Genomic DNA, 21,374 nt, shown 5'->3' with positions numbered 1-21,374 from the left:
CGCATGCGCACTATGATGTGACTAGGCAGAAGGGCTTGAGTATGAGCAGTTGAGGGAGACTCACCCCCATCACTCCGCGCGGCCCCGGAGCATGCTCGCTGGGCGGGGGGTGCTGCACAAGGCGCATGCGCGAGGCGGCCAGCGGGCTGACGGGAGCCGGCGGCGGGACAATTGAGTGTCCGGGCGGCGGGGGTGCTGAGGTACGGGGCCGGCGGGGGGGCTGAGGTACGGGGCCGGCGGGGGGGCTGAGGTACCGGGCCGGCGGGGGGGCTGAGGTACCGGGCCGGCGGGGGGGCTGAGGTACCGGGCCGAGGGTCGCCGTGCAAAAGGGCCGCTGGCCTCTCCTCGTGGGGAGCCGGCTGGGCGCTCCCAGCCCCTGTGGAATCCCCTCCTTCCACCACCCTGCGGCTGCTACCAGGCAGCTGAGGCGGGGTGGGCTGGAGGCCGGGGTAAATAGCGGTTTGCATAGCATTGCTTTTGGGGCCTGCTCCGAATCCTTGAAACGGAAACCCCTGCTCTCCGAAATCCCTGCTAGGACGAGATTTATTAGAACAATTGGGAGCAGAAATTAAGTTCAAAAAAAGGAAAAATAGAACTTCGGATAAGAGAAGATCAACTAATTGAAGTATTAAGTTTGGCCCTGATAGGAACTCCCATTACTCCAGGAGTGCCCGAGGAAATTAAAGGCTGAATTTATCCGGGAGTATGGGCCTTGGAAGTGCCGGGAAGAGCAAAAAGTGCTTCCCCAATAGTGATAAAACCCAAACAAGGAACACGACTGGTGAGAGACAAATAGTACCCCCTCAGGATAGAGGATAGGAAGGGGATCTGACAAACTATAGACCAGTTTATCGAGTATGGGCTGCTGAAAGAATGTGAATCAGAGTATAACACTCCCAATATTACCTGTCAAAAAGCCGGATGGTAGCTATCGCATAGTACAGGGTCTCAGGGCTATCAACAAAATTGTTGAGGACTTACATCCAGTAGTAGCAAATCCATATACTCTCCTAACTAAATTGGTACCTGAAATGGCATGGTTTACCATCTTGGACCTAAAGGATGCCTTTTTCTGCTTACCTCTGAGCCCAGAGAGCCAACTCTTATTTGCATTCGAATGGGAAAACCCAGAATCCAGAAGGAAAACACAGCTAACGTGGACTGTGCTACCACAGGGCTTTAAAAATAGCCCAACACTTTTTTGGAAATCAGCTAGCCAAAGATCTAGAGCAGTGGGAACGTCCGCCTGGGACAGGAGTAGTATTGCAGTATTGGACGATATATTACTAGCCACTGACACAAAGGAGATATGTATAGAATGGACTGTAAGCCTACTAAATTTTCTTGGACTCAATGGCTACAAAGTCTCTCCGCAGAAGGCACAGATAGCCCAGCAGCAAGTGACTTATCTGGGATATGAAATAACCGCAGGCCAACGGACACTAGGGAAAGAGAGAAAAGAGGCCATTTGCCAGACACCCCGACCACAGACGTCTAAGGAACTTCGAACTTTTCTAGGAATGACAGGATGGTGTCATCTATGGATATATAACTACGGACTCTTGGTAAAGCTGCTATACGAGTTATTAAAATCTAAATCAAAGAATATTGTGTGGAATAAGGAGGCGGACAGAGCCTTCCATCAGTTAAAAAAGAGATTAATGGAAGCACCTGCCTTGGGACTACCAGATACTACTAAGCCTTTCTGGTTGTTTTCCTATGAAAAACAAGGAATGGCCTTAGGAGTCCTAGCTCAGAATCTAGGACCCTATTGAAGGGCGGTGGCATACTTCTCTAAACAGCTCGACGAAGTGAACAAAGGGTGGCCTAGTTGTCTCAGAGCAGTGGCAGCAGTGGTAATAAACATCCAGGAAGCCTGTAAGTTCACCCTAGGCCAGAAAATCATAGTTATGGTATCACATACTGTCTCAGCAGTACTGGAAATGAAAGGAGAGCATTGGCTTTCACCTCAGAGGTTTCTCAAGTACCAGGCTATCCTGAAAGAGCAAGATGATGTAGAAATAACAGTAACTAACATTGTCAATCCAGCCTCTTTCCTCAGCGGAACCACAGGAGAATCAGTGACTCAGGACTGCTTAGAAACAATTGAGGCTGTGTACTCCAGTCGACCAGACCTGAAAGAAGAACCGTTGGAAGATGCCGAGGATTCCTGGTTCACTGACGGGAGCAGCTTCGTCCGACAGGGGATACGCAAAGCTGGGTAACCACCACAGAGAAGGTAATAGAGTCCAAAGCCCTGGCCCCAAATATACCAGCCCACAAGGCTGAGATAATAGCACTAACCCGGGCACTGGAACTAGCCAAAAGAAAACGAATAAATATCTGGACAGACTCCAGATATGCTTTTGGGGTGGTGCATGCTCACGGGGCAGTAGGGAAAGAAAGAGGACTCTTATCTACACAAGGGAAGCACATAAAACATGCTGAAGAAATTCTCAAGTTCTTATATGCAGTATTACTGCCTACCAAAGTGGCTATCATGCACTGCGAAGCTCACCAAAAAGGGAATACCGCTCTGGAACTGGGCAACACACTGGCGGATTGAGAAGCCAAAAGAGCGGCAGAGACGGGTAATACAGAGGTACAATCCTTGGTCCCAGATGGTAGGATACAAATTGACGACGAACCTAGATATTCTAGGGACTATCACAAGTTGATCGAAGACTTAAATGGGAAAATTGAAGGGAAATGGGCCAGAACCCCACAGGGAAAAATAATAGTGCCTTTCTTGTTACTATGGGCTGTAATCATGGCAGAACATAAGAAATCCCATTGGGGAACAGAGGCACTTTACAGATACCTGAGTAGGCTAATATTTGCTCGGAATCTATATGCCACTGTCAAACAAGTCACTCAACAGTGTGAGGTATGTTTACAGAACAACCCTAAGACAGGTCCCAAAGTCCAGTTTGGCCAAATAGGAAAGGGAAACTATCCGGGACAACAATGGCAAATTGATTTTTCAGAACTTCCAAGGAAAGGGGTGTTTCGATACCTATTGGTGTTAACAGATACCTTTTCAGGATGGCCGCAGGCGTTTCCCTGCCGAACCAATAAATCAAGAGAAGTGACTAAAGTGTTGTTGCAAGAGATTATACCAAGATTTGGGGTTCCCGCAGTGATTTCATCGGACCGAGGATCTCATTTCATTGTGAAGGTTGTTTCAAAAGTAAGCAGATTATTGGGGATAGATTGGCAACTTCACACCCCATACAACCCATGGTCAAGTGGTCAGGTAGAAAAGATGAATCACCTAATTAAAATGCAGATTGTGAAGCTAGGCCAGGAAGCTAACTTGGCCTGCCCTCAGTCATTACCATTAGCCCTTCTCAGGATAAGGACAAAACCCAGAACTAAAGAAGGTTTGAGCCCCTTTGAAATATTATATGGGAGGCCATATAGTGTACAAGCTGGGACATCCACAGAGTTGGGGAATGAAATATTGACAGATTATGTAATAAATTTACAGAAACAACTCCGAGGGGTAGAAAAGCTGGTTCTGAGAACAAGAGCTCGTGGGCTGGATGGACCAGTACACGGTATTGAACCTGGAGATTATGTATATGTCAAGCCTTTTACAGATTCACCACTGAAGCCAAAGTGGGAAGGTCCCTTCCTGGTACTGCTGACCTCTCAGACAGCCATAAAGATTAAGGAACAAGCCGCTTGGATCCATTGGACTTGGGTCAAGAGAGCTCCAGAACCCCAATGGACATCAACGCAAGCCGGACCCTTGAAACTTTGCCTCCAATGAAGAGATGGACATTAATGACATTAATAATCGTTAACATGCCGGGACTTTGTATCTCATGGGGAGGGACATGGGATGTGAGTACATATTCACAAAATCTAGAAACATTGGTAAGGGCTACCAATATGTCAGATTGTTGGATATGCACTACCCTACCCAAAGGAGAAATGAAGTTACCTCTATATGGGGTGGCAGCAAGCAATTGGAACTGTGCCAACGGAACCTGGCCCAAATTTTGGGCAAAGAGGGAAAATGAGGCAAACGGGTATTGTGAGTACGATGACAATATCTACCCCTTAGGACCCAGATTTGATTTACAAGTGTTGAAAGAAGAGTAATTTGTTGTATTAGTTAGCTATAACAATTGTACCTGGGAACACGGGGAATATAGAGTCAAAGGGCCGGTAAATAAGCCCACATCATGGGGATGGAGCAAGTTCTGGATCAACAAGGCAACTGTTAATGTAGGAAATTGGGATTTAACAGGGATAAATGTTACGTACATTGACTTTTGCAATAAGACCCAATTAGCTGCATATAAAAATAGCGGTATTTCCCAAGGAAAAGAACACTCTTGGGAGTATGGATGGTATCGGGCAGGACAGTTCCTAGGTGCGAATCTGACAGCAACTAATGGACCCTGTAAATTGCCTAAAGGATACTGGTGGCTGTGTGGAGAAAACAGCTCCCCGCAGGGTGGGAGGGAACTTGCACGATAGGTTATCTAACTAGTCAAGATAAAGTGTTTAATCAGTCTGAAATTCCCTCAGGTATGTTGAGAACAACTTGGAGGAGAATTCGAGAGGTAGAGAACCCTCTAGTGACACGGGGAACAAGATACCATAGCTTTATAAGGTGGCTTATACCATCCCTGGGCGTTAGTGAACTGGAGAGAGCAATCGTAAACATATCAGCTACCATAGAAGCGCTTGAGAAATCTACAATTGATGCCATACAGGCACTTCAACAAGAAGTCCAGTCATTAGCAAGCGTGGTTGCTCAAAATAGGATGGCATTAGATTTATTAACTTGGAAAGAGGGAGGCTTATGTGCAGTGATTAATCAGAGCTGTTGCTCGTATGTAAACCAAAACGGAAGGATAGAGAAAGGCTTACAAAATCTCATAGCTAAAACTCAGATTTTGCATCAGACTGCACAAGATGATACCACGTTTGGGTTCTCAGACTTTTGGGAAAAGTTAACCTCATGGTTACCTAATCTGGCATGGCTTAGACAACTGTTTATCCTTTTAGCAGCAATACTCATGTTAGGAATTTTAGTATGTGTATTAGCTAGATGTTTTATATGTTGTACCAAGGGGGCCAAAAATGAATATATTCAATGGAAGAAGCATCAGCTCTGTGAAAGAGTGGAGTCAGGGAAGTACTTTAGAAACCAGATGGGGAGGGAAAGTATACTCTAGGCACTTGTAAAAGAATTTACAAATGGACAAAGAAAAGGGGGGATTGAAACGGAAAAACAGAAGGATTAATCACGCAAGGGACGTATATCACAACCTTGGAAGGGAGGGAAGAAACAAAAGAATTACTCAATTAGCGGACGTGGGCCCCAGCCTTGAAGGAACACTCAGTAGGCAAACAGGAACATCATGATTTACTACGGGAAGATAGCAAGAAGCTTGAAGGCCCCTGTCAGCAGAACAATCGGTGGGAACTGATTCAGTGACTGTGAGAAAAAACAGCCAACTCGATAAAGGGGAAAAGGTCATCGTGAGGAAGACTCAGGGCCTTCCTCCCTGAAGACCCTCAAAGAAGACCACCAGGAGAAAATACGCATGTGCCTGGAGGAGGAGACTTATTATAATGAGGCCCCAGAAATAATTAACATAGTACCACCTATTCTTAGAACTAATTGTATTAGTCCATCCCATAGTTTGCATATGTATGATTTACATTATAAATAATTACGGGTTCAGCATAAGGGTGTGCAAGTTAGGAGGAGAAATCCCCCTTGCGCCCAGGGCTGCAATAAACATACCTGCTTTATAACTCTATTCGAGTTGTAGGGTTTGTTTCCGCGCATCATCCTTACAGTTATTACTCGTCTGAGGTGGTTTTTCACTAATAGCGATATCCAAGGCGATGCAGTCACTGTCAGCAGCTTAACTGAGTGAAAGTTAATCCGGAGCTGCGTCTTTCTTTGAGTCGCCTACAAATAATTTAGACCAGGAATGTCTCTTTGAGTGTTTGGGAGGGCAGCCTGTTAAATTTGTGCTAAGATGGCTAATGTAACTGCCTTTAACAGAATTCCATGCATACTGTGTTGGGTTGCATGTCTAAAATTTTGAAATACTCTTTGTGTTTCGTTTTAATGCAGTTGTTAAGGTATCTTTAAGGAGAAAAATTCAGTGCGTACAAAACCAGATGCGTTCATGAGGCGTTTTAGGATGTGGTTTCACGGTACACTTACTTTGGTCAAGCTAATAAAAGGCAGGAGCAATGCTTTTCTTGTTACCTCCAGCTGTTTCCCTGCAACTGTAATTAATGGTATTGCAAGTACAGGGTGATTAAATGTATTGGTGTCTGTCTCAGAGGAAAGGCCATATTTGCTTGTCTGTTGATTTAGTTGTAAGGTGGAACTATTCCTTGCTCTTGCTACACCTACTCTGATCCCATCTAAATGATCTAGCAGCTGTTGCACACCCATAATCTCCTTTTTTCTGTATAGTACTGTAAAGACACAAAATATAGCCTTCTTTTTTTATTATTTTTTATAAAAACTTATATTTTGAAGACAGAGAGAGACATGTATTGCTGGAAGCAATATTACATTTAAAAACCACAACCCGCAATGATTTTTGTACTTGCAAGTAGGTAACACTGGTAATAGTCTTACACGTTCTTAAATTTGACGGGAGTGAAGTTAAGCTTTCACAGTGACTATCAGTTGTTTACACTGCAGGTACTCCTGTTACAATAACTATGGTACTCCCTTATTGCATAGGGTTAACTAAACTTCATATCCTAACACTGTTGTGTTAGCCTACTTAAGTAGGCTTAAGGTGTGAATGGCTGTTGACAAGGCCATAGACCTCCTTCCTTGTATTTTTAATAATAGCCATCATGGAAGTCACAACAGTTCATGCCGCTTTGCCATTAAGGCTTACGTCTAATAACAGCATCATATATATGCTAATTGTTCAGATATGAAGGAGATAAGAGTACCCACGTTAGTGTCTGCATGCTTGCAAAACATTTTGACAGTATTCCGTTACTACTTCTCCGCAAATCTTGGAAAGAAAGGTTGTCGTGCCCTAGTAAACCACTGGAGTGCAGAGTAGTGTCAAAAAAGTGGAGAAACACTGGCTGTTGCAACAGGATGCAGACACGCTTTCGAGGTGGTAGAGGGGTAGAGAGTTTGGGCAGTTCGTGTCTGCAATCTGTATTATGGTTTATTTTTACCTAATAGCTGGGGGGGCCAATCAATTAAAATAAATGGTCTGTGTATGAATGGAGAATTAAACCAAAGTGTCTTCCATAAATTGCTGTACCATGCTTGTCTTCATCATTCCAGCTCCTGGGTTATTCTACTGGAATTTTGTTTTCTTCTTTTGTTTCTACTACTTTAAAGTATTAAGATTATAATTTTTTATCCTAGTGATTACAAGTATGCTTTGTCATAATAACATTGATGTATGTTTGGTTTTGTCCTGAGGTTGTTTAGGGGAATAATGGTCTTACATTTTGAGGGAAAAACCTGTAATACATTCCTTCCACTGTTCAAGTAGACATAACACGGAGTGATAACCTCCACTGTAATTTTGAGATAATCTTCTGCTGAATTCTAATCTTATTGTAATGAATCTGAATGACCAATATAATTGACTGTTTAATGCAAAATGCTACTGACAGATACAAAACATACCTTCCAACAAAACATACCTTCCAACATTCATTGTTCACTGTGCAGTAATAATGGGCTTTTCAAAATTATGTTTTAAGTTATTAGAATAATTAGTTCTGTTGCAAATTGTCTTTCTTTTTACACTGGTGTAAGTTTGTTAAGCAGCCCTACGTTGTGCATCTCCAGAGCATTTCTTGCTATTGAGAACTGCATTATTGGATTTTCAGATGGAAAAGGAAGAGTTCAACTGCAGAATTTGCTGTAGTCAATCTTTTGTAGTACTTAAACAATGCATTGCAACAATACTACTTTTTCTTAAACTGTATTATGCTTGTGAGTTAAGATTATTCTTTGAAAATCTTTTATGCTCTCTTTTATTTTGTTTTCAAGTAGTGCTTATATTGTTATCTATTGATATATTTTATATTTAAAGCCTATTCTGACTACAGTTGTCTTTATCTGCTTCCTTCCTTCCTCCCCACCCTCCAAAGCAGTATAACTAAATATGAGACGATCAGCTGCTCCAAGTCAAGTGCTAGGAAATGTAGCCAAAAAGCCAAGGTTTATACCACCAGGAAAAAGTATCACAGTTTGTCTCAAGAATGAAACGAAGGAGGTGGACCAAGAAATGAAATTAAAGAAGGTAAACTAAACAGTGTACTATAAAGTATATTTGTTTGTACAGTATTGTTACTTAAAGATAGCATCTGAGCTCACCACAAACAATCTCTGCTTAAATAATCAGCCTGTCAGAATAGATTTTGATACCTTTGCTCTTACTGCATTTGATTGTGCTTCTTAGCTAGGTTTCTCTCACTCTGTGAAGTGGATGCAGAAAAATGTTTTTCAAACAAATAAAAGTAATCAGTATTGAATTCAAATACAATTCTCAGTGTAGCTGAGGTATGGATTGCATCCTGGCCTGGGCTTTGTTGGATTCAAATGTTTGAAATGCCTGGGCAAAAGCAGTTAAAAACCCAAGATAATTAACAATGAAATATCAGTACCTCAAGTTGCAGTTTTGCTGCGAGGAACTTTTTCTGAAATGCTGAATATCAACCAAAAAAAGCATCACAATTTTTATTGATTTTATCTACTTGCACAAGTGGTGTTTGGTATTGTGTGCATCCGCTTTTTGTTGTGAACACTGGGATGCATATCTTTGTGTAGGGATGCATGTATTTACGTTGATAGTTTGATAATGAGGATTATTACCTGTTAAGATCCCTTCTCATTGCTCTTTTCTCCATTTCTTTTCAACTGCGTGAAGGAAATGCTATTGTGAACTTGTTTCTCTTTTGCAGATAGATGAGAAAGAGGGAAGTGCTTTATTGCTTTCTAAAATATATGGCCAAAATCAAAATGCAAATTTTACACAGTCTGTGGAGTCAGCTGGGGAAATAAAGACTAAAAAAGCCTGTTTCAACCTTAATAAGAGCAGCAAGATGGAAATGAAAACACTAAACACGACCAAAGTTGGTAAGATGCTCTTTCTTATTTACTACCATGTATCATAAGAGAATTTTAAAACTTATGGATGATATGCTACTTATTAAATTTTATGGATTACTAATATATGGGTCATGCAATGGTGGCATTATTTGGTGTTCTCTTGGGTAGACAGTGAAAGAAACAAATGATGTTTCTAAAATAGAAAAGGAAAAAAAGTTGATGTTTTAGAAACCAGTTGGTATTGCTGCTATTCAGGTGTGTGTCTTCCAGAGGAGTACTGTAGTCAGCTCACTCTAGTCCAGAGTGATATTGAGATGAGAGTCAGGATACCCTAAACAGTGGAAAAGTGTTGTAATTTGGAGATTCTGTTGGCCTCAAGCAGAGAATGCTAACCGTTCTGAGTGGATTCATGTTTTTCAGAATTCATGAGGGTTTCTTTTCCTCAGTGCAAGATCTGAGCTGTTTTCTTCAGTGTCTCCAGTGGGCACTTAAGGTTCAAGCACGGGCTGCTAACTCTAGTGTAACATCAGAGCAGGGCTGGCTCTGTTCATTCACGTCTGTGCGCTTATTCATTTATTACCCTGGTAATGAATATTACTCCGAAAGCAATAAGCACTGCGAAGATACTGAAGTGTCTGAACTGTAGCGCTTTGATGGACCTGAATGACTCAGTGGGGTTGGTTGACTGTCTTCATTTCCCACTCTTCATGTGCCCTGACCACAGCTATAGGGCAGGGATGTTCTGCGTTGTGTGAATGCAGGTGTATGACCTCAGGAGCCGAGTGCATCTTGAAAGTGTCGCATGTGAACTGGGTTACTAACATTGCTAGATGAAATTCACTCCTCTTGGAGCCAGCTCAGACTTCTCAACATCTCTCTTACTGTTAATTCACTGTTGTTTCCTCCTAATTAATTACATTGATAATGATCTTTGTTTTAGGGTTCATTTAATTGGTAATACTTTGTGTTATTAGTGTAGTTTTAAAAGAGCATTTCATGACCACTTATCACCTTGATTCCATAATGGTTGGAATTATAATTCAGAAGGCTTTAATAAAGTTATATTTAATTTTGTTTGTGCGAGGAGATGCTAAATCTGGAAGTCCAACAGAAGCAAAGCTGCATGTCCCAAGGTCCAACCACTAGTGAGACTGAGCAGGTATTCCCAATAGGCACACATGTACAATACATATATCTATATACACATAGCTGGTAACGTAGGCCAACACAGCCAGAGAACACAGCACTCAGACAAACACAAGCAGCACCAATGGACGCATACTGTTCCCCCCTCTGGCTGATCAAGGTGAAAGCCTGTTGGTGGAAAATAAATACATGACTATATGTGTATCTATATATAGATACACACAGAATATAGATCCCTCCAGTAACTGATCTTATGCATTCAGTCTATTCAGTAGCTGGCTCCTTGATTTGTTGGACACCCCAGCTGCAGGCATGTGGACATATGAACCACAAAGTCCAGTTGCTGGTACTCAAACCTGCGCTCCCACAAGTCAAAACACAGTATAGGTCCCTCCAGTAATTGGACTTAGACACTTGGTCTACTTAGTGGTGGACTAGTGGATCCACTGGTTTCACAGTTGCCTTGTGCCCAAGAAATGAGATGCATGCATACAAACATGTCTCTGGTAGCTAGACCTACCAGTAGCCAACTCCCAGATATCCTGGTCTCTCCAGTAACTTGCTTGGACTTCCTGATCCCTCCAGTAGCCAACTCCTAGACCCTCTGGTCTTTCCAATATCTGGCCCAGTCTCATGGCAACTCCAATACTTGGCTCGCAGTCCTCTTACCCTACTTGCCAGCTAGTCCAGTTTAGTGTTTGCTAGCAATCACACACTGACACACGTACCTAGGCAGTAGGCATGGGCTCTGGCCTCTCTGCTGGCTGCCCCATGAGGTACCTGGACCCTATGACCACCCTATGTGGTCCAACTCCAGTGGCTGGCATGTACACTTCCATACACACTTACGCACGCAGAATAGAGTCCCTTCACCCAGAAGAATATTTAGAAATGTAGTGTAGTAAGAAGATGGGACAGGCTGTGGCAATAGGGTGCTGGGCAAGCATACTGACCAGTCGCCTGTTTAAAAGTGGCTGCTTTTTTCCTTTTATTTTTCTGTGCTTGTTCCTCCCTGAACCACCTTCCTCTGTCTCTTTTGCTTGTCCTTGTTTTTTTTCTCCTTCAAAAATTTCATTATAAGCCTTGTGCAATCTCCAGATGCCCTTTCTAGCAATTTGTGAGTTCCAGGCCCCAGTAGGCAGCAAAACATCTCTGAAGAGCCCTTTCCATTGACTCTTCTTGTTGGGTTTCACCCTCAGAAAATGAGGCTTGGTCGGTCCCCTGTGGTAGCCCTGAGAGGATGCCGCCGTTATCACGATACGTGACCCAGAGTGTACGTACTCTGTTTTGGCAGAACTAATGTGGGAAAATTCAGCCTCCTTGTATGTCTTAAGTCCTTCTGGTGTTATAGCTTCTGTGTTTATCTGCTGCATGCTGTAGCTTCCGGTTCTGATGAAGCTCATAGTTGCAGAAGATTTTCAGTGTGTATGGGACAAGTTGTTTGAGGGCTTCCGCTTCCCTATAGGTACATCTGCAAAAATTTGTGTCTGCTGGTTCTGTCTAGCAGTGCATTTGAAAGATAACTGGTGCGTTTATTTCCAAAATAATCTGGGAAACTGGCAGTCTTCCCAACAACAAATGTTGTGAAGTGGAAAAGCTTTTTCAGTGTGATGAATTCTGGGTGCAGCTGGTATGGCTTCTCTGTGATGACTTTAGAAAAATCAAAACGTTGTGGAGTGAGACTGGGAGAGCTGTTCCTGTTGATGCTGTGCTGCTACCTTTTTGAGTGACTGAACAAGCTGTTTTGTGCAAAAGCTCTTCTATGTCTGTGGAATGGGGCTAACCCTGCAAGTCTTTGTAAAGCTACGATGAAATGTGGTATAAAATAAGGATATCTAATGTCAGTGTTAGTTATGGCCATCAGGTTCACTGGTGATGCAAGCACTGTACTGTAAAAACAATCCTGGATTGAGGCTCTGTTAAATCATAAGTAATTTCTTAAAAACTTAGATTTTCCAAGAGAGTTTCTGTCCTTTACGTCACTCTCTTCTGCTATTCATTACAGCTAATGTAGCAATTGCGTAGACTGGGTAAACCATAACCTCCTTTGTAGTGCGAAATGAAGTTGTTTTGTCAAAGCTGTTTTTGGTATGAAATTCAGAAGTAATAGGAACCAGTTGTGAAAGCCAGAGACAGTTTGGGGTTTTTCTTATTATTAATATTGTAATGGAATTATATCCGACTGCCAGTCTCTGCAGCCAAAGATGACCTCTCTGTTAAAGAGATGTTAAAATAAAGATTGAAAACGTCTGTGTGTATGCATTATTTTGGTTTATTGTCTCCGTATCATTTAATGCAGATGATAAACTGTTTGTTAGCTTTATATCAAGCTCAAAGCTTCTGTGTTTGGGTTTCCAGTGCAGCAATGGAATGTGTAAATAAATACCCCAGTTTCCATTGAAATTCTTGTGAAACACCTGCGGACCATTGGACAACTGGGCTGTTCATAAAGCTAATCTTTCTGAAACCCAGCACAGAAAATGCTGCACATTCTTTCAAAAAAACTTGTTATCTGACACATGGTGTCCATTTCCTGGAGCAGACAAGTAAGGATACGATTAGATATCATCAATCTAAGAATTATAGCATATCTGGCTTAAAAAAAAAATACTTGCTTTTCTAGGCTTCCATTCAAAATAAACTTCTTCCTAAAATTTCACTAATGAAAGTAAAGTGTAAGGGACTCTGAAATTCTATGAGATGAGATATTTCTAAAGATGGTTTAATAAGATTGTAGCAACTGTTGTTGAGTGAAATGTAACTGTGTTGTAATTTCAAGACAGTTTGAACTGTAAGATATTGACCATGATGTTCAACAGACAGTTTACTAATGGTGATTGTGAGTTGTGAATACTGGAAAGTGATGTTTTTCCATAAATACGTATCTTTGTAGGAAAATGAACTTTACTACCGCTTTATGAATCGGTGTTTGCTTGTTTTTAAGAGGCAAAGAGCACAGCAATATCTCTTGTACCTTTGTTTTTTATTCAGAATATGGTACTTGTTGACAGTAACAATTGATGTGTAGGTAATTTATTTGACATTGTCATTAGTGGTTTTTCTCAGGTGCCGCCACAGAATCCTATCAGGTAAGTCTGCACGCTCTTTAAAATGGAAAGTTACTTCAACATTCCTAAACTATTTAACAGTAATTGAAAACAAAATCATGAACGCGTTTGGAAGGATATTATCACAGCTCTTAAAAGTGCTTGGTTCCTACTTGTCCTCATTATATCCTGAGGACCTATAAGCAATAACAAAATAAATATAAATAATTTGAATTTGAAGAAACAATGAACAGGCAGATTGCTGAACTATACTTCGTATTGCCTCAGTGTTGCTCGTAAGCGTGACTGGTCAGAACCGAGGTTTTTACCTACATTGCCTTCTTCAACTTAATGGTTTTAATATATATTTTTTTATTTATATAAACATACATTCATTATGCTTATTATCTGAGTTTACAGCTTGCTTTCTGTTGGTATTTTTCATCCAAGAGGATGTTGCTCTGTTTTTTCCTTTGAGCTCACTATATCGTGTGTGGAAATGAATAGCTATTTCACCTGTGTTCTCAGACACAACATTCTAGTTGGACTGAAATTTTATTATTTGAACCTGATGCAGATGAATAGAAAAGCTGGATATAGAGTTTTACTCTGTTACAGCTCACCTCCTTTTGGGTTTTGGTTCAGGAATACTTTGTCTTTCATCTATAACTAACATCTGTTAATGCGTCCTCTTCCAAGAGGAACTTCGTGAGACGTCATACTCTCAAATACTATCTCTGAGCTAACTGAAGACAGACTGTAACTGTATTTCATAACAGGGTTAACGTGTTCACCCTATGTCCCTTGACAGATGTTTTTGAATGTTTTTCATGCCTATGATACAAACTGTATTTATTATTTGCATACAGTTTTGAATATATTTTCTCTATCTTCTCTGGAATATTGATGTTTACTGAGTACATTGGTCTATAAGGTTTAGACTCTTTGCTCATTTAAGTCAGTTTTATTTTTATAATAGGAATGTTTGTTGCCTCCTCCGTCTTTCTAGAACATTGTTACAGGGTAGTCTGATACCTCCTGTCACTTGATATGAATAAAAACCCTCTTACCCAATTAATCTGAATATTATAAGAGAAAATCCACTTTTTATTCAGTTATGACAGTATCAATCAATTGCTTATCACTTCTAATAAGGAGATTAAAAAAATGTTATTTTCAGGATTTGTCATATTGTCCTATTTCAGTCTTACTGCCTACTTTTGGTTTCTGGATAACACAGGTAAAAACATTCAGGCCTGACATCTCATAATGAAGCATATTATCGCTAGAATTACTTGGATATCTGCAAAAGTAGAATCGTTAATTGTAATTTCTGTTATTGCATTCATTTCTATTGTTGCACTTCACAGATTGAACTGGAAAACATATTCCAGTCAGGAGTATTTTTAATGCCTGTCTATTTTAGTGGTGGAGCTGCGTGTAGAGCTGCAGTACAGTGGGCCCTCTGATTGTATGATGATTGTATAAACCGTTGGTAACGCAGTTAAGTCTTTGGGTAAAAGATACTGCATAAACATCTGTAGCTCTTAATAATTACCAAGTTACTGGATGCCTGAGTGCAAATAATTTATTACTGCAATGTTTGCAAGTTAGATTTTACAAGTTTGTAAATTTTGTTATAATTTGTTATTTGAAACAGTATCAAATTACTTTGCTAGCCCTTTGAGATGTCCTCCATCTCCCTGCAAATTTATAGACAGAACAGTTTATAAATAGTGAATAGACAAATTTACAGACAAGCTGTTTCTCAGTTCAGGATAGTTTCTTTACTCTTTAAGTGTCATCTGTACCTTTTTGATCAGTTCGTCTCAGGAGATGGGGATTGGTTAAGAAAACTAGATTGATGTAAATGTATCAGAAAAGAAATTGTCTATATCTCTGATCTGACACTGGTTCCAGAAGTGTTCATTTATACATCAATCATGGTGGTTATACATGCAAATTTTCACTTATTGGCCCAGTAACCCCACTGCCCAGCTGCAGGTAGACTTCTTACTGAGACTTCTGTGATTAATTGCTGTATTTATTTATTAGTCCTAGATGTCTTGTGTTATCTGGTCTGCAGCTTTGGGACTCTCTAGCATCTGCTGAGGACAACACCTTTTGCTTGGTGTGTTCTTCCTTGGGATGTGAAATGACGTCTTCTGCTCTGTTGCTGGTATAAGACCTTCCCTAGCATTTCTCCAGCTGATTATGTACACTCCGAGTTCCCCTTTGCCATGGTCATGTGTGGTCTGCAGTTATGCATGAAGATGGTATGACAGCAAAGCAGGGAACAGCGTTTTAGCAACGTAACTTTAAGATTACAGTAGTAAAGTGTTCAATGCTCTCAGGACTTTAAAAAAAAAAGGAAGATGAGAGGTACTTTAGTCTGATATTGCTTGTTCTCATGACACTTCAGTTTTTTGAGGTAGTTTTTTGGGGGTTTTTTTGCCTTCCTCTTGCTATGGATTCATCACCTTCTGTGTGGTAGTGATCAGAACTACATACTGAGCATAACACTGTCCTCAAGGGCTTCTGTTTCTGTGCTCAGAAGCACCAAATGCAGCAGCCATGAATTCCCTTCTTCTTTAGTTTTAAAGATTGTAAGTGGAGAAATCATTACTGGATTTTACCAATAGTTGGATAATGTGGAGTCAGTTGCCATAGACTGAAGGCAGTCCAGTGTGCTTACTTGATACAGTAGCTTGTTGAAGGAGTTCACATCCCTAACCAGTGTTACTCATCTTGAATTTGGGCTGCCCACCAGCTGACTGGTCAGATACGTTGTGGTAGTAGAACTGGCAACCAAGAGTGAGATGGGAAGAAGGAACTTAGACCAGCTTCACCACCAAAGGCAACATAGAATCATAGAATGGTTAGAGTTGGAAGGGACCTTAAAGATCATCCAGTTCCAACCCCCCTGCCATGGGCAGGGACACCTCCACTAGAGCAAGTTGCTCAAAGCCCCATCCAGCCTGGCCTTAAACACTTCCAGGGATGGGGCATCCACAACTTCCCTGGGCAACCTGTTCCAGTGCCTCACCACCCTCACAGTAAAGAATTTCCTCCTAATAGCTAATCTAAATCTCCCCTCTTCCAATTTAAAACCATTACCCCTTGTCCTGTCCCTACATTTCCTGACAAAGAGTCCCTCTCCGGCTCTCCTGTAGGCTCCCTTCAGATATTGGAAGGCTGCTATGAGGTCTCCCCGGAGCCTTCTCTTCTCCAGGCTGAACAACCCCAGCTCTCTCAGCCTGTCTTCATAGGGGAGGTGCTCCATCCCTCTGATCATCTTCGTGGCCCTCCGCTGGACCCATTCCAACAGTTCCATGTCCTTCCTGTGTTGAGGACTCCAAAGCTGGACACAGTACTCCAGGTGGGGTCTCACAAGCGCAGAGTAGAGTGGTAGAATCACCTCCTGCGACCTGCTGGCCATACTTCTCTTGATGCAGCCCAGGATGCGGCTGGCTTTCTGTGCTGCTAGTGCGCACTGCCGGCTCATGTTGAGCTTCTCATCCACCAACACCCCCAAGTCCTTCTCCTCAGGGCCGCTCTCTAGCCATTCTCTGCCCAACCTGTATTTGTGCCTGAGATTGCCACATCCCAGGTACAGGACCCTGCACTTGGCCTGGTTGAACTTCATGCAGTTTGCATGGGCCCACCTCTCAAGCCTGTCCAGGTCCCTCTGGATGGCATCCCTTCCCTCCAGCATGTCAACCATGCCACTGAGCTTGGTGTCATCGGCAAACTTGCTGAGGGTGCACTCAATCCCACTGTCCGTGTCTCCGACAAAGATGTTGAACAGCACTGGTCCCAGTACCGACCCCTGAGGAACACCACTCATCACTGGCTGCCAATTGGACATTGAGCCGTTGACCACAACCCTTTTGAGTGTGGCCATTCAGCCAGTTCCTTATCCACTGAGTGGTCCATCCATCGAACCCATGACTTTCCAATTTTGAGACCAGGATTTCGTGCGGGACAGTGAAACATATCGTGTAATGTTCAGCGACTGCAAAGCCGCTTTCCTGGACAGCATAGCCATCTGCAATGCAGTATTATAGGCTGCTGTAAAACAAATCCAGACTTGCATAATTCTAGTGTGATATTTCCAGTTAGTACAACGTAATTTATAATTTGATACGATCAGATCTTGCTGTCATGTGAATAACTAGGCTTTATGTAATAGATGATATAACCAGGATATTCACACATTTGAGAAAAGAGCAGTGAATTGACAGTGAAATATACTTGTCATTTGTCCTGCTTAAGTGTGCTCTGATATGTGTATTTGAACTAGTGGAGATAATAGAGAGGGGAAGGAAACCAGAAATTAAAAGGGTATTACACGGTCAGAAAATAAAAAAAACTCCAGAGTTATTTTAGGTTTAAGATATTCAACATTTTCCAAAAAGTTGGAGGGATTAAAGTGAAAGTTTTGCAGCAGTAACTTGCCTATTGAATAGAAGTGTTGTTGCTTCTTTACAATGAAAAAAATATAAATTGCTAGGTTCTTTACTCTTGAGTAGTGATGTATCAGCTATTGAAGAGAGCTGTGCTGCATGTAAAGATAATAATCTTTTAGGCATTTTTCTTTAACTTGTTAAGTTACTGAAAATTAAAATTTTTAAACAAGAAAGAAAGACTTAAATGCTCTTTCCTGTGTGGAGACAGAGACCTAATTTTGAAACTGCAGAAATAAAGCAAATCCTCCTTTCCAAGGGATGGCGGGGGATGTGTTGGGAAATGAACTTACTATCCCAATATATTTATTATAATTTATCTCCCAGGTCTTGCATACAAACACGTGGCATATACTCTGCAGTATACACAAAATGAAATTATCTAATGCCATAACTTTAAAAATGAAGACTCTAGGAAATACTCTGTATAGAGACTGTTTTCAAGGATTCAGGTTTAGCACTAATAATTCTTTCAGTTTCTTCATTCATTCTGAGGGAAGTAGTACACATAATTTCTTCTTATTTCCTTTTTGACTATTGAAATTTATTATCAGACTGTGTGTGTTTAAGGAGTGAACTCAGGCAAACGAGAGACATGGCTATTTTAAATTTCTTGGATGTTTTTCTTTTCCACTCTCCCACCCTTTGGAAAGCCCTAGTTTGGGGTATGGGAGTAGGTTTTTTTATCTCCTCCAGTTCCCATCCCCAATAGATACGAAGGTAGATTTAAGGGAAGATGGAGAGAATGCAGCTATCAGGTGGAGGGACAAGAAATGCCTTATTGAAGGGAACTGGAAGGTTTTTTTGAGCTATCATGAGTGTTATTACAGACTTGGCCTGGATCCCTTCAAAGACAGTCTCCAAATATTTCTGTGGCCATGCTCATTGTTTGGATCCCCTTTGTTGCCATGCCAGCATCACGGCAGTTCATTCCCAGCTCTTGGCTTTGGGCCTTAAGTTTTCCCCTGAAACAGAAGCTTTGTCACAATATGACTTTCCTAAAATCAACAAGATGGTGATAAGATGGCTATCTCACTGCCCTCAAAATACCCGCTGAGCAAAAGTAGAAGAATGAAGGAAGCTGCTCCTATGTCAAACGCAGGGAATAGTGCATGGGGAAGTATTTTGAAGTTAGTATTTAGAAGGACAATCCTCAAAGTTTTGATCTCTCTACGAGAAGATAGAATTGCAGAAACTTGGCTTCTCTCGCACTGTTTCTTCTTCTAGAGGCTATCTTGCTAATGGGGATTGAAGAATTTAGGCAAAATATCCTGAGAAAAGCATACTTTCAAATCTCTCTTTATTTCTCAGCTGCTTTCTGATCAGTCATCAGAAAGCTTGTTGGAAGAGAGGATCAGAGAAGATACAAGCATGTATTAGGAACTGGATGCAATTCTGAATTCATAAGGAATGGTGCCCTTAGCTTTTCTTTTTTTAAGGACATGACTTATTAAGTGATGAGCTAATTCATGGTGCTGTATCATCACTTAAGTATTATATTTTAGAGTGCTGTAGCTTTAAGCCAACCTTAGTTTGAAGGATGGTTACAGATCTAAATGTGTGGGCCCTGGAATGTCAGACTGAGATCAACAAAAATTCTTTAAAATTTGACCAGGGAGGGTATTTTAATTGTCTAATTTGAATATTTCTCATTTCAGTGGGTTAAATGTTGAGAGAATGCCTTACATCAGATGCACAGGGGACAGAAGTTTAGTTAGCTTTTACGCTTGGAATTTTAGCTGATAAGAGCTCTGGAGTAGGCCCTGTGCAATTCAGGCTAGTTTCAAGAGAGTGGTGTAAAGGTAATAAATACATTGTTAACGTCTTGTTTTTTCTGTGCTTGTCGTGAGATATATGTGCCCTTGTTCTTGCAGCAGTTGCAAGAACTGTTAGAAGTTAATACGTGTTAGATGGTGAGCACAGAAATAGATGTAGGAAAAAAGAGGTAAAGCTTCCCCTAGTTCTCCTCGCCCCCAGTGCAGGACAGAGGTTTAGAAATGTTTAGAAATAATTGTGCAGGAGAAAGAAAAGGGATGGTCTGAGAAGTTCAGGTACAGCAAGGATAAGAACAAGAAAGTGCAACATTGATGGTGAACAGTGATGATGAAGACAAGAAAAAAAAAAAAACCACAAAACGAGAAATGAGAAAGCTATTTGAAACAACTTAAAGGATCTAAAAGTATTTCTAAAAAGTCTAGTAAGAACATATTTAAGCACTTTAACTTCCAGGTGAAGTCTTCTTGCAACTTTTGGCTCACAAAACATTGTCTGCCTCAAGCCCCTCTTTAACGAATAATGTCTGCAACCCTTCGTTTTGGAGATTACCCATAAACAACTGTCCCTATGAGAGACCTCTGGAGGTGAAAACTTTCTCACCCACCCTTTGCTGCAGCAAGCTCTTAAAACGGCCAGATCAAATGACTTGGCGCTGCCTTGCTGTCGTGTCAGTAAAGAGGACTATATGATGACCTAATGGAACTTTTGCAGCCCTTGCTACCTATAGACACTCTCAAGTCATCTTATGCAGCTGCCAAATTCATTTGCAAGAGTGAGCAACTGCCTCAATAGTTGCCAAATGTTTCCGCTGCCAGTATGCCCTAGCATATTCAGTTATGTGTAACATACCCCATCATAGCTGCTGAAACTTCTTACAGTTTCTCATAAGCACAGGGTATCAGGGTTTCACTTCAGCTTTGATTCAAATCTTGCAATTTTCCTCTTGTTCTTAAGATTTTCAGGCTCCTAGGTGATTCCAAATGCTAAACGCAGAGCTCGTTTGCTGGCACATTATTGAATAAGAACAGATGTCCTTCAGGCTTATTCTGTGGCTACCACTTTGTGGGCAGAGCACCTTCACAGAATTTTGCAATCCTTTATCTGTTGATTTGATTATTTTTCTGCACTAGAAGGTCCCAGCCTGAATCACTTAGGCTGGCTTCATTCCCTTCAACGTTCAAGTCTGCTGTCTTTCAAGATGCATTCTTTCTTAGGTCAACCTTTATTCTCTCAGATTTTTTTTTTGCCTTTGAATTATATACCTTATAATGATTTTTTTTTTTTTTTTAAAGTGTGTCATGAAAAGATTCTTCTTCAGTTCTGTGTGACAACAGATCCTTCTTCTCCTTACATCCAGGATGCTTCCCTGATTTAAGACATTCTCCTTTAGAGGGTGTTCTGTCTCATAATGTGCCTAAATTTACATGGGGCACTTGATGCAGTTATTGGCCACAATACAAATCTGCCACTTGTAAAATTTGAGCCCATTGAACTTTTTCAGCAATGCATAGTCATTTGGCTACTTTAATCCCTGACTATATTATAGCTGTGATTCATTCATCTCTTGATAGCTCTCCAGGATGCACTACTTTTATCATTTTTTTGGGGTATTAATTCTAGACTTTTCTGCAGCAAAAATCTGAAATTACCTGTTACTTGTAGTTTTTAGTCTTATTTCCCAACTGTTTGAGTTCTGCAACCTTAGCAAGGGGCTGTTGCTCATTTTTTGAATAATCATGCTGATTTTCCTTTCCCTAGAAAAAAACCTCTGATCTACTCTCACAACTCCCATTTTTCATGAACTTCCAAATACAAAGATTTCATCCACTTGAAATCTGGACTTTTAAATAT

The 21,374-nt window shown here is 41.1% G+C and overlaps 1 protein-coding gene across 1 annotated transcript in view; it reads left to right on the top strand.

Moving 5' to 3' along the window:
* The first annotated feature begins 114 nt into the window (after nt 1–114).
* The window catches only part of RAD54B (RAD54 homolog B), a 72,488-nt gene continuing 51,228 nt past the window's right edge, over nt 115–21,374 (top strand). The window contains exons 1-3 of the mRNA XM_074145109.1: nt 115–200; nt 8,131–8,279; nt 8,941–9,115. Of these exons, the coding sequence (XP_074001210.1) occupies nt 8,142–8,279; nt 8,941–9,115 (313 nt within the window). The 5' untranslated portion in view covers nt 115–200; nt 8,131–8,141. The remainder of the gene's footprint in view (nt 201–8,130; nt 8,280–8,940; nt 9,116–21,374) is intronic.

The sequence above is a fragment of the Numenius arquata genome, chromosome 3, assembly GCF_964106895.1.
Source record: "Numenius arquata chromosome 3, bNumArq3.hap1.1, whole genome shotgun sequence".
In the NCBI taxonomy this organism is placed as follows: Eukaryota; Metazoa; Chordata; class Aves; order Charadriiformes; family Scolopacidae; genus Numenius; species Numenius arquata.
The sequence above is the reverse complement of the archived record's forward strand: the minus strand, read 5'-3'. Positions and strand labels throughout refer to the sequence as shown.